The 13,157-nt window shown below is 46.4% G+C and overlaps 1 protein-coding gene across 1 annotated transcript in view; it reads left to right on the plus strand.

The window, feature by feature from the left end:
* GPD1L (glycerol-3-phosphate dehydrogenase 1 like) overlaps positions 1-13,157 on the plus strand; it is a 57,693-nt gene that overhangs the window by 8,070 nt on the left and 36,466 nt on the right. The window contains exon 2 of the mRNA XM_043595605.1: positions 5,894-6,071. Coding sequence (XP_043451540.1) covers positions 5,894-6,071 — 178 coding nt within the window. The remainder of the gene's footprint in view (positions 1-5,893; positions 6,072-13,157) is intronic.

The following is a 13,157-nucleotide window of genomic DNA, read 5'->3' on the forward strand; positions in this document are numbered from 1 at the left end:
TTGAAGACATGGCCTGGAGCGTGACTCTTGGTCTACCTGGGTGGTCTCTGGGCTTCGGTTTCTTCATGTAAAAAATGGGGATAATAACAGATGGATATTCTAATATATGTATTACATATACTATGTAATAATCATTATATATGATGATAATATCAACTTCCTCAAAGGGTTGCTGAGGAATGAAACATAATATGGGTAAGATGTTTAAAGTAGTGCTTTGGTGGTAATCTTATTGCAGTATATAAATGTATCAAATCAACAAGTTGTACATCTTAAACTTACACAATGTTATATGTCAATGATATTTCAATAAAAACGGCAACAAAAACCAGTGCCTGACATCTGGTAGGCCTACCCCTTTCTGGGCTGGCCCCCACCCCTGCCCTCTGCCCCTCCCCTGCAATGCCATCCTCTCCCTCCCTTTCTCCCCCACTGGCTCCTCCCCTGTCTCTCCCTTTCCTTCCTTGACCTCTCCCCTTCCCCCTCTCCCGCTCTTTCCTCCTCCCCCCTCCTCCTCCTGTCCCTACTAGTGTTGGTTCCAGGTAAAAGCAGAAGATAATCTCTGGGCCCCACCTGTTCCTGCACCTTTGCTCCAGGGCCTGGAAGGCTCCGCACCTCCCCAAGGTGAAGCCCTCTCCCCGCCGTGCTTCCTCCCAGCTCTCCCTGACCTCTGATGTGTCACCGCGTCATCTGCTTAGCGACTTTGGTCACCAATGCACAGTTACTCTTCTTTGTGCGCGTGCCGCAGCGACGCCAGTTTCCATTCACCACTCTCCACACTCCATGAGGGTGCGGACTCGCCTAGCAGTGTCTACACTTGTTAGGTGTGCACCATGCATTTTCAACAAAGGATGGCTCTGCACCAAGGCAGATCTAAAGTGGCGGAAGGCGTGGGCTTTGGAGACAGATCTGGATCAGAACTGCTGGCTCTAGATGGGCAGCATAACCTTTGGGTAACTTACCGTCTGATCCTCAGCTTATTCACCTGTGAAGTTAAAGGGGATAATGAGGACCTCTCTTGGGGCTGCAGTAAAGATTAAAGGGAGATCTTAAGTCCCAGTAGGTAGCTGGCACTGGAACATCCCTCCTCCTGCCTGTCCCTTCTAAGCTCATTTGCATAGCATTGTAGAAGTTGCAAATCAGTCTCCGTGATTTCTTTCTTTCTTTCTTTCTTTCTTTCTCTTTCTTTCTTTCTTTCTTTTTCTTTCTTTCTTTCTTTCTTTCTTTCTTTCTTTCTTTCCTTCTTTCTCTTTCTTTTTCTTTCTCTTTCTTTCTTTCTTTCTTTTTCTTTCTTTCTTTCTTTCCTTCTTTCTCTTTTTCTTTCTCTTTCTTTCTTTCTTTCTTTTTCTTTCTTTCTTTCTTTTTCTTTCTTTCTTTCTTTCTTTCCTTCTTTCTCTTTCTTTCTTTTTCTTTCTTTCTTTCTTTTTCTTTCTTTCTTTCTTTCTTTCTTTCTTTTTCTTTCTTTCTTTCTTTCCTTTCTCTTTCTTTCTTTCTTTCTCTTTCTTTCTTTCTTTCTTTCTTTCTCTTTCTTTCTTTCTTTCTTTCTTTTTTTCTTCTTTTCTTTCCTTTCTTTCCTTCTTTCTGTTTATTTATTTTTGAGAGTGGGGGAGGGAGAGAGGAGACACAGAATCCGAAGCAGGCTCCAGGCTCCGAGCTGTCAGCATAGAGCCCGACGTGGGGCTCAAATTCCGTGAACCACGAGATCATGAGTTGAGCTGAAGTCGGTGGCTTAACTGACTGAGCCACCCAGGCGCCCCTAGTCCGCACAGTTTCGCGGGAAGTGTGATTTTATACATCTAGGCAAAGACTCAGGACTGGCCGCAAGCAGACCTGAGTCCCTCTTCCAGTTCTGCCAGTACCTGGTTGCATGATAGAAGGTCAGAGTGACTCCGATCCTCCCTGTCTTAATCTTCAAGGTGAAGAGTTTGGACAGGATTAAACTTCTATCTTGCAGGCTCCACCCTTATGGCTTTGGCTCTGCTTCACCCCTGCGTTATTTGCTTATTACACTTTGTTTAAAAGTTGACTTTAAAGGAAAACCTGTCACTACTGTAAATATCACACGTAGGAGGTGACAACAACCAGTAGAATGAAAACAGAACAGCGTTACAGAGCTCTTGCCAAATACTGTTTGCCCCCTGCCAAGGCTCAGAGGCTGAGGCACTTGGCGACTTGGTGAAGAAGGGAAATTAGCACATGCTAGAGAGGTGGGGACAACACAGCAGCACTTAAATGAGACATTCTACACTCTCTCAGAGGGCCATAGGAGTTGAAAGGGCACAAGTGAGTCAGTGTCCTTTGGTGGCGTGTGTGGGAGTAGCACTCAGCCAACCGGGGGTACACCTGTTCCTCACCTGGGAAAACACTGGACGCAGTCATAGACCCGGAAAGGACCTGAAAGGTCGCTGTCCCACCTGTCGTTTAGGAGATGAATGAGCCGGGCCAGGTGTGGAAATGGCTGCCTGCGCCCTTGACCCCTGCAGTGTGAGATCCGTGCCTGGCTATGCTTGTGCCGTAGCACGACACTGAAACAGGGAGAGCTCCGCCAGTGTGGCCGGGGAAGCCCCGCTCCAGCCACAAGCAAGCCACGTACGAACTGCCTTCGTGGACTATAGCCACTACTCTTAGTTTAAGCTCAGTTCTAGTATCTGTGAGTGTTTTTGGACCGGCTGTCTGCAGGCCAGCCCCCTTTTTGTTTGTTGTTTTTTGTTTTTTTGTGTGGTTTGTTGTGTGTTTTTTTTTAGAACAGGGTACATCACTTGCAATAACCTCCAGTCCCTTCCAAAGACTCAGGTCCCTCCAGAGCACTTCGTTTGCTCTATTTCATCCTGTTCCTTCATGTTGGTGAGAAGTAGGGGGCACTTGGGTGGCTCAGTCGGTTAAGCCTGTGACTCGACTTCTGCTCAGGTCATGATCTCACTATTCGTGACTTCAAGCCCTGCATCAGGCTCTGTGCTGACAGTGCAGAGCCTGCTTGGGCTTCTGTCTCTGCCCCTCCCCTGCTCATTCTCTCTCTCTCTCTGTCTCTCTCTGTCTCTCTCTCTCTCTCTTCTGAAACAAATAAACATTAAAAAAAAAAAGTAATAATATCTATGGAATGAACACAGCTAGTATCCTTTCAGAGTCACAAAGGAGTTTGGGGTGTAGATTATACATACTTCCTTTTTTAAAAAAAACAGCTTTTTTGAAGTGTAATTGATACATAAAAGTCACTGGACATATTGTGTGCAGTTTGATGGGTTTGGAGATACGGATATACCTGTGAAACCATCACAAATCAAGGTGATAAGTATCTTGGATAAAAATGAAAATTACAAAATAGAAAATAAAAACAAATGATAAACATTTATTTCCTAAAATAAAAAGCTTCTGACTGCCCCCTTTCCACATTTTTGGTGGTGAGAACACTCAGTATGATGTCAGCTGAGGGTTCGTCATATATGGCTTTTGTTATGTCAAGGCGGATTATACTTTTGGTGGTTTTATAAACAATACTGAAGAGAGGTGGACAGCAGGGGCACCTGGGTGGCTCAGTCAGTTAAGCTTCTGACTTGAGCGCAGGTCATGATCTCATGGTTCATGAGTTTGAGCCCCATGTCGGGTTCTGTGCTGACAGCTCAGCCTGGAGCCTGCTTCGGATTCTGTCTGTCTGTCTCTCTCTCTGCCCCTCCCCTGCTTGCACTCTGTCTCTCAAAAATGAATAAATGTTAAAAAGAAAAGAAAGCTGGACAGCAAACAAAATATTTGGTTCAATGTGGAGATTTTACCAGATTATAAAAGAGCTTAAAACAATAAAATACCGTGTTTTAAGTACTGATCTTAAAAACAAAAGCAGATTATTGTGTAAATTAATCAGAAAGAACAAGACGAGGCCTTACAGACACCAGAATGTTTCTGTTCTTCTCCTTGCTACATTTGTCCTTGAATTAAACTCCATGCTTCTTCCCACGATCCCGATCACCTTCCCTTTCCTAAGATAAATGGATAAACCAAGCTAGTTGTTCTCAACTTTGGCTGTAAATTAGATTACCTGGGAGCTTTAGAAATCCGGAGGCCTGGGCCACACCCCAGACCAATGAAACCTGTACTTCCGGAGTCAGATCAGGCCTCAGTACTTTTTAAAGCTCCACAGGGACTGACGGGGCCGCCAGCCTGGAGAACTGCTGCTCTGCACCACAAGCCCCGGACTTTGGTGCTGCCCTCCCTCACAAAAGAAATCAAAGCTCTGTACCTTTACCTGTGAAATTCTTACTCGAAGCCAGCAGGACAGTTTGTTAGCTAAATACCGATTAATCCGATTCTCCTGACGCTTTGTAGAAGAGAGGCCAAGATGCTCCCCACGATCACTGTCACCCTAATGCTAATCTGGGAAACAGCTGCTCAGGAACTCCCGTGGCGGTCACAGCTCAGGCTCACAGAGGCGTTCCCGGGCATTGAGTAACTCCCACAAGGTCACAGAGAGCAAGTGTGATTCTGGGCGAGTGAGCAGACCGACACGGGGCATTGGGCACGAGGAATCCAAATGTAGTAAATCCGGCAGGAAAACAAGCCAGAACCTCTAGATCCCTCCGTGTGATCTTACTGGAATCCATTTGCTCCTGTCTTTACAAACTCCTCTTGGGGAAACCAAGCATCTGCAGCCAAAGGCAAACCTGTAGCATCTGCCGAAATGAGTTAGTTCCGGAAATTCAAATGACTGTTGCAACTGTTAAGCACTAAGCCCATCAGACCATGTCTGTACATCCTTTGGGGTTCGTGGGTGCTGAAAATGACATGACAAAAATAAGTAGGGAAACTCCAGTTACATTACACGCGAGGTCATCCAGGGATCTTGTTCTGCCTCCTCCCTGGTCTCACCAATAACTTCATCCGATCACCCGTGCACCCATTCATCCCCGTTATCACATATTTACTGGGCGCCTACTGTGTATGACACATTGGGCTAGATGCCAGTGATTCAGTAGAGAAAAGGTGATGTGTTCTCTGCTCTCAAAAGCTTACCACCCACTCAGAGACGTGAACGAGGTAGAAGGACTTGCTTCCCGCACCAGGAAAGTGACTTTCTCCATTCACAGTCTTCCCGGCCGAATCAGCCGCCCGTGGCCCACTGTGCACTCAGAGGCATCGTGAGATGGGCGCAGAGATGCCTGGGCTGACCGGGAACAGAGCTGCTGCGGTGGCCACCAGCCCCAGACGACCCGTGTCAACTAGTTGGGAGTGCCTTCTCTTCCCCTGTGGCAAAGCCTGTGGGATGCCAATTAGTTACCAGAATGTGCTTGGGGAACAGAGATGCAGGATAAACCGGGAGTCTGTTGGGCGAGAGGCCGGCTGGGTGGACGTCTGCTGGGGGGACCAAATACCCAGGCATCTGAGCCTCGCGCCCTTGCCCTGCTCCTTTTCTGGAAGTCACTCAGGTCCTTGTCTTTCCATGACGACTGTAACTTGGGCCTTTGCACTTCACCAGAACACAATTTGTTCTACGGTAGCTACATTTTAATCTCATGATGGATGTGAAACAGAGCCTGGTTGCCTCGGAGGCTTGGGGTACACTCCAGGTTTTATTTTTATGCCGTCTTCTAGGTGGGTTTCTCTTCTGCCTGTGATACTGTCTTCCAAGATAGGTTGATGCTTACTAGTTTCAAGGGGTGCTGTTTTTCACCTTGTACCAAATGCTGGGGGCTTTTCTGATCACGGGGGGTGGGGAGGGTGTTCCTTCCAGGTGAAAACAACTACGCTTCCAATGGCTTGTGGTTGATAGGACATCACCTGTTAAGTTATAAACCCAGTGCTTGAATCAGAGTCAGAACAGGATTCTTCTCAATTATAATTGAATGCTTTTTCTCTTCTGCCCAAGTGAGTTTAATTTCTTTCTTCTTCACTGTTTCTTTTGTAGGGGTTCAGCTGTTGCAAAAATAATTGGTAATAATGTCAAGAAACTTAAGAAGTTTGCCTCCACAGTCAAGATGTGGGTCTTTGAAGAAACCGTTAATGGGAGAAAACTGACAGACATTATAAATAATGACCATGAAAATGTGAAATATCTCCCAGGACACAAGCTGCCAGAAAATGTGGTAAGACTTTGGGATAGATAGTACTTTGGGTCAATTCTGAAAGTTACGCTTGGCTGAGTTCGCACTTGGGGCTTGGGGGAGTGCGAAAACTATTTCCTTCCTTCCTCCTTTGTTCCTTTCTACCACCAGCTTCTTGGCTTGGTCAGTTTTGGTTTGCCTGACTCTGAAGATGGGCTTTCTATTCGTTTGCTAAGGCTGCCGTAAGAAAGTACAATAGGAAAGGTGGCTTAAACAACAGAAATTTATTTCCTCACAGTTCTGGAGGGTTCAAGTCCAAGATGAGGGTGTCGCCAGGCTGGTTTCTTTTGAGGCTCTCTTTGACTTGGAGATGGCCGCCTTCTTCCGGCACCTTCACATGGCCTTCCTTCTGTGTGTCTGTGTCCTAACCTCCCCCTCTTATGAGGGCACCAGTCATGTTGTATTAGGGCCTACTCTAGTGAACTCATCTTAATGTAATCACCTCTGCAATGACTCTGTCTTTAAATATAGTCATATTCCGAGCTACTAAGGTTAGTAATTCAACATACGACTTTTGGGGGGAGGGGACACAGTTCAGCCCATCGCAGGCTACTCTCTTGGCATTCAAAGTGTCGGTCCCATCAAAGATGGAGCCAACAACCTTTGCCTTCTGCCACTTGTGATGCCCCTGTCCTGGTATTCCCTTTCTAAGCACATAGACTTGAGTCTACTTGTGAGGACAGCTAATGCAACGGTCTGTAATTAAAATTAGGGTCAAGGCCTAAATTACAGACCGAGATTGGAGAAAATAGAAAATTGTAAGACTGACAGTTTAAAATTCAGGCTTATTAGGCTGAGAGGGAAAAATACAGGTTAATTGCCTGGCCTCATTCCAGGGACTTGGAGGAAATGGGGGGAGGAAGAAATGAGCAAGAGGAACAAAAAGCGTGCACTGTACTGCTAGCCTGAGATGCGTGGAATCTGTGAACTTCTGTTGCCAGATTCGCCCCTTGGTGGTTTTCTGCAGTAGTCTGAAAAGCAGACCATTGTGACTGCCCGATTCCTATCTGCCTGATTCTCTGGGTAACCGGGAAAAACTCTACTTTGTTAATGAAATACTCATCCCTACGTATACTTATCAACATTTATGCACATGTACAGCTCTTGCAAAGCACAGTGACAGTTGTCAGAGACAGGAAGGGGGAGAAGATGACCGACCAACCGACCAACCGCAGCTTTCCTCAAGGAGCCCAGCAGGGGGACAGATTTGTAAACTGATACATGCCAGGAAGTTTGGAGATACAAAGACCTTGCTCACTAAAGACTGTTGTTTGGCTTGTTGTTTTTTTTCCCCAAATGTTTATTTATTTTGAGAGAGAGAGAGAGAGAGTGCAGGAGCTCAAGCATGAGTGGGGGAGGGGCAGAGAAAGATGGGCAGAGAGAGAGACAGAGAGAGAGAGAGAGAGAGAGAGAGAGAGAGAGAGTCCCAACCAGGCTCTGGGCTATTAGCGCAGAGCCCGAAGTGGGGCTCCATCTCACGAACCGTGAGATCATGACCTGAGCCGAAATCAACACTCAGATGCTTTACCGACGGAGCCACCCAGGCACCCTTGATGTTTGGCTTTTGGTTACAGGGTACACTGCTATTAAGCACTGTGCTAAGTAGTTTATATATCTTGTCTCATTTAATGCTCTCAGTAACCCTCTTAGGTTGATACTATCAGTTTTCCTATTAGAACGATGATGTTGATTTTATGGCGGAAGAGACTGAGGCTCAGTGAAGTTAATGAACCTGCCCAGGGTCACATGACTAGAGGCTAGGGTTTGATTCCTGGTGGACGCATCCTGTTGGATCCATTGTCTTTTGGACAATGAGAACTTTCTGCTCCGTATCACTACGCTGGGGCCGGGCAGTTATTGGTGTTGTTGGCAGGGAGAGAAAGGATCCCTACGGTTCTGAGCTCAGAAGTTAAGTTGTCCAAATATCCGAGGGGAAGAACAAAGGGAGCCTCTGTTCCCACTGCCGTGAAAGGCCTCTGAGGTCATCTCTGACCCATGCTTGGAGGAGGAAATTCCCAAGTTTCATTTCTCATTCTTGTCAGATCGATGGTTCCTTCCCTTCTGTAAACTACATGCTTTATTAGTACGTTCCGTCCACTGTGCTTTGTGTCAGGCCCTTATGTACCTGTTCACTCCTGAGTGCATGAACCTGACTTTCTAGTTTTCTGTTTTTCTGCAGTTCCTGGTGCAGTGCTCAAGGAGTGCTGGGGAGGGGAACCTGCCAAGTAGGTCTGTGAAGCTGAAGCCCTTACCTGGGAGCATGGGAGCCAGGAGGGAGGAGGAGGGGAAAGAAGTAACCTAGAGGAGTCAACAGCCATTGCCACTCAGAGCCCAACCCCCACACTGACTGACTCCACCACCCACCCATGTGCCTGTGTGTGGACAGAGGGAGGAAAGGAAGTACCAGCTGCTCCCAGGACTCTGTTGATATCTGAAGCCCTGTAAGTTCGTGAAAGTGAATGTATCCATTCTCTGGTATGGACATTGGCGTGGTTTCCAGCGCTTTGCTGTCATGGCCCGCGTTCGTAGGGGTGGCGTCGCAGGGTCACTGGGAACACACAACTATAATTTCACCACATCACACCACTGGTTTCCAAAGTAGTTGTACCAGTCTGGACTCCCCCCAGCATGTTTGGGGATTCACATTTTAAAAGAATTTTTGTTTATTTATTTTGAGAGAGAGAGAGCGTGTGTGAGTGCAAGCGGGGGAGGGGCAGAGAGAGAGGGAGACACAGAATCCGAAGCAGCCTCCAGGCTCTGAGCTGTCAGCACAGAGCCCGATGCGGGGCTCGAACTCACAGACGGTGAGATCATGACCTGAGCTGAAGTCAGACGCTTAACTTCCTGAGCCACCCGGGTGCCCCTCATACATCTGCAGTTTTGACAAGTTCCCAGGTGGTGGTGATCTGTTGCTTCAGGAACCACCCTTTGGGCACCACCAGTCTACATAATAAGTTCATATTTACTGGTGTAGTATTGGGGAATCCAGGCAGTTAACAGCTGTGTTTCTCTAGAAGCAACCTTACTTACCAGCAGTGGCATATTTATGTAACACTCTTCAGATAAGGTTGTCTGTATCTGAGGATCATTTTTCTGAATGTAGAGCCAAGGACGTAAATTTCACTTACCATCTTGGCCAAAATGCAGATTAGAAGAACAGGAGGGAACCATAATATTTTTGAACCTCTGCTGTGTGCCAGCTACGAGTTCGCTATGTGTGTTACTCACATGCTGTTGTGTTTAACCTAAATACTCGCTCCCTCAAGAATGTAGGTGGGTTCCCTGTGGGTGTCCAGTTAGCTGACCGGAGATCAAGCTAGGCCAGGGTGTCCATATACTTACAGTGATAACTAATCCGGGGGATACAAGAGAACCTTTAGGCTTCTCCACATACATTTTACCAGCTCAGTCTTAAATGATTATATATATATATATATATATATATATATATATATATGAGATATATATGTGTGTATATATGTGTGTGTGTGTGTATAAAAGCTTGGACCAAGAGCCCTGGATCCCTGAAAGTCTGAACATTAAGTGGACCAACCATGATGCCTTGGTTCTAATTTGATTATTTTTCCTCCTTACCTAAGTAAGGCAAGCCCTTTTGTTCTGAGTTGTCTTTCTGAATGTATTTCAGGATCTTTAATGGTGGACACCCTCAGAAAGATTTTGACAGAAAGCCTGTGAACTAGGTCAGCATTTCTAAAAGTGTCTTGATTTTGTTGAGAGTAAAAGATAGGCAAAGTCTTAGCCAAAGGTTTTATTCTGCAAGAAGGTATTCCAGTTACCGGGCTAGTTGAGGAGAGCTCTTTTTTGTTTTTTTCAATATATGAAATTTATTGTCACATTGGTTTCCATACAACACCCAGTGCTCATCCCAAAGAGGAGAGCTCTTTTGATACTGTGCACGAGGAATAGTGTTCTGCGAATGGACCATGTGAACCATACAAATATAACTCGTATTACACATTGCTTCTGTGGGCTAAACCCTCAGCACTCCACCGAGGAGAGTGAAGGAATGTCTGTACGTGCTAAGTGAGCCCCCAGTCCCATTGCTCTAGAGACCCATCGCATTCCCAGCCAACTACAAGTTGTTTGATTTATTCGAGAAGGAAATGTAAGAGACAGAAAGAAATCCAGACCAGCTGGCAGCTTCCTTGCATGTCTTTTAACAAGAGACACAGGGATGGGTGGAGTCCTTAAAAGGTAAGAATTTGGAGCATCTGGGTGGCTCAGTCGGTTGAGCATCTGACTCTTGATTTTGGGTCAGGTCGCGATCCCAGGATTGTGGGATCAAGCCCTGCATCGGGCTCTGCGCTGAGTGTGGAGCCTGCTTAAGATTCTCTCTTTCTTGAGCCTAAATGTCCATCAACTGATGAATGGATAAAGAAATTGTGGTTTATATACACAATGGAGTACTACGTGGCAATGAGAAAGAATGAAATATGGCCCTTTGTAGCAACGTGGTTGGAACTGGAGACTGTGGTGCTAAGTGAAATAATAAGCCATACAGAGAAAGACAGATACCATATGGTTTCACTCTTATGTGGATCCTGAGAAACTTAACAGAAACCCATGGGGGAGGGGAAGGAAAAAAAAAAAGAGGTTAGAGTGGAAGAGAGCCAAAGCATAAGAGACTCTTAAAAACTGAGAACAAACTGAGGGTTGATGGGGGGTGGGAGGGATGGGAGGGTGGGTGATGGGCATTGAGGAGGGCACCTGTTGGGATGAGCACTGGGTGTTGTATGGAAACCAATTTGACAATAAACTTCATATATTGAAAAAATTAATTAATTAATTAATTAATTAATTAAAAAAAAAAAAGATTCTCTCTTTCTTGGGGCACCTGGGTGGCTCAACTCAGTCAGTTGAATGTCCAACGTCAGCTCAGGTCATGATCTCACAGCTTGTGAGTTCGAGCCCTGTGTGGGGCTGTGCTGACAGCTGGGAGCCTGGAGCCTGCTTTGGATTCTGTGTCTCCCTCTCTCTCTGCCCCTACCCTTCTCATGCTCCAACTGTCTCTCTCTCTCTCTCTAAGATAAATAAACATTAAAAAAAAAAGATTCTCTCTCTCTCTCTCTCTCTCTCTTTCTCCCTCTGCCCTTCTCTCCTACTCTCTCTCTCTCTCTAAAATTAAAAAAGAAATAAGGTAAGAATTTGTGGGGAGCAGGTAGATTTTTCTTTCTTTTTTTAAAGCGGGTAGATTTTTTGATAAACAGTCTCTTTCATATCATTTTGAAGTGCTGTCATTTATATTACTTAATTTGAAAGGTCTCTGTGAAGTATCTGGGTAGGAAAAGTGATTTTTATACCCCTTCGTATATGGGGTGATTAAGGTCAGTGAAGATACGTCACTTGTCCAAGGTCATACAGCTGATCATTTGCAGATATGGGACTCAAATGTACATCTTTTCCATATTTTCTCTTTGGTTCTGGTGTCTTTTCCATTTTACCATGTTGGAAAATGCCCTGAAAAGGCAGACACGGAGGTGTGTGCACATGTATGCATGTGCATGTGTGTGTGCGTGTGTGTGTATGTTGAGGATGGATGGGGAAGAGGAGGATCAATAGGTCTAGAGAAGAAAAAAGATTTTAACTAAAATTCAGGCTGCCAGGCGCTGTATGAGGGCGTACAGATTGAAAACCCCCTCCTAAGAAAGGCCGGCAACCCTAGGCGGAGTGAGGGAGCAGAGTTTTTACAAAGGCTGGGAGGGCACTGGGTCGGACCACAGGCAAATAAATGTAAGAGCATAAACTGCTTTGTCACTCAAGGACAAAGCAGCTGGGAATTGGCATTCGGAGGCTAATGGGATTGATCAAGAAATTGCTCTTTTGGAGGAGGTAGAATCTCCAAATGCAAGGGAGCTTGGTCTTTGGCCTGTGTAACTGCAGGGGCTGCTGGGAAATGTAGTCTCTAGCGAGGTGACTAGTGACCAGCTTCCAGCTCTGTGATTATGGAGGAAGGCAAGAAGGAATTTTGGTGAGGAGCTGGCGGTCTCCATCACAACGCCCAGACTAGATTTCCCAGGAGGCTTAGCCATCCCGAATGACGCTCCTGTGGCCCATACATAGCACGTCCTCAGAGAGGAATCTTCCTCCAGTCGCTTCGTTTGGGGAACCAGCAATGCTTAATGGGAGTATCAGTTACAGTCCGGTTCAGGTGCATGTGACAGAAGACCTATCATAGCAGTGACCTAAGGAAAGTAAATACTTGCTTTTTCCCGTCTCGTGTAAGAGATGTTTATCGTATTAGTGACGTGTTAATGGTGTCAGGGACTCTTGTGATCCTCCTGTTCTGCCATCGCAGCATTTGGTTTCTTCCTCGTTGTCCAGCCATCTCTTCACGTTCCCCCCTGACAACAGGGATTTCCCAGAAGTCACAGCGCTTCCACTGACACCCCGTTGGTCAGAACCTAATCACAAGGGGCACCTAGCTGCAAGGGAAGCTGAGGAATGTAAACTTTCTGGGCATTTATGAGCCTGGCTCCAAACTCAGGCTTCTTGTGCTGAGGAAGAAGGGGAGATCAGACATCGGGGAGCAGTAAGCAGTCTTCTGCTAGGGATCACGTGGCCCCACGTCCCCACCGGTCGCCTTTACTTCTGCTCGAGTGTGTGTGTGTGCGTGTGCGGGCGCGTGCATGTGTGTTTCTCTGCCTGTGTCCGATTCTAAAATCCATCTTCATAGTCATCTGAAGGGAAGCAATCGCCATAATAGCTGACGGGGATGGAGTGGGTACCAAGTGCCAAACACGATCGAAACCACTTACTATTCACCACAGCACCCTCAAAGTGCCTCACCTAGGAGACTTTGGTGCGGGACTGTTTATAGAGCTATGGTCAGGGTCGAGGAAACCAAAAGGTCTTGCTGGAGCGCTCAGAGTTTAGCAACAGCAGGCAGTCATAACCACCTGTGAAAGGGCGAGGGGGCAGAGCGGTCTCACCAAACCAACCAGCCTGGCCAGAGCTGGCCATGGAAGAGGGACTGCCTGCCAAGAGGTTTAACTAGAATGAAGCCAGGGCAGGAGTAGCCCCGGGAGGCTGATAAATACCCTGACCTGT

This window comes from Prionailurus bengalensis, chromosome C2 (assembly GCF_016509475.1).
Source record: "Prionailurus bengalensis isolate Pbe53 chromosome C2, Fcat_Pben_1.1_paternal_pri, whole genome shotgun sequence".
Taxonomy (NCBI): Eukaryota; Metazoa; Chordata; class Mammalia; order Carnivora; family Felidae; genus Prionailurus; species Prionailurus bengalensis.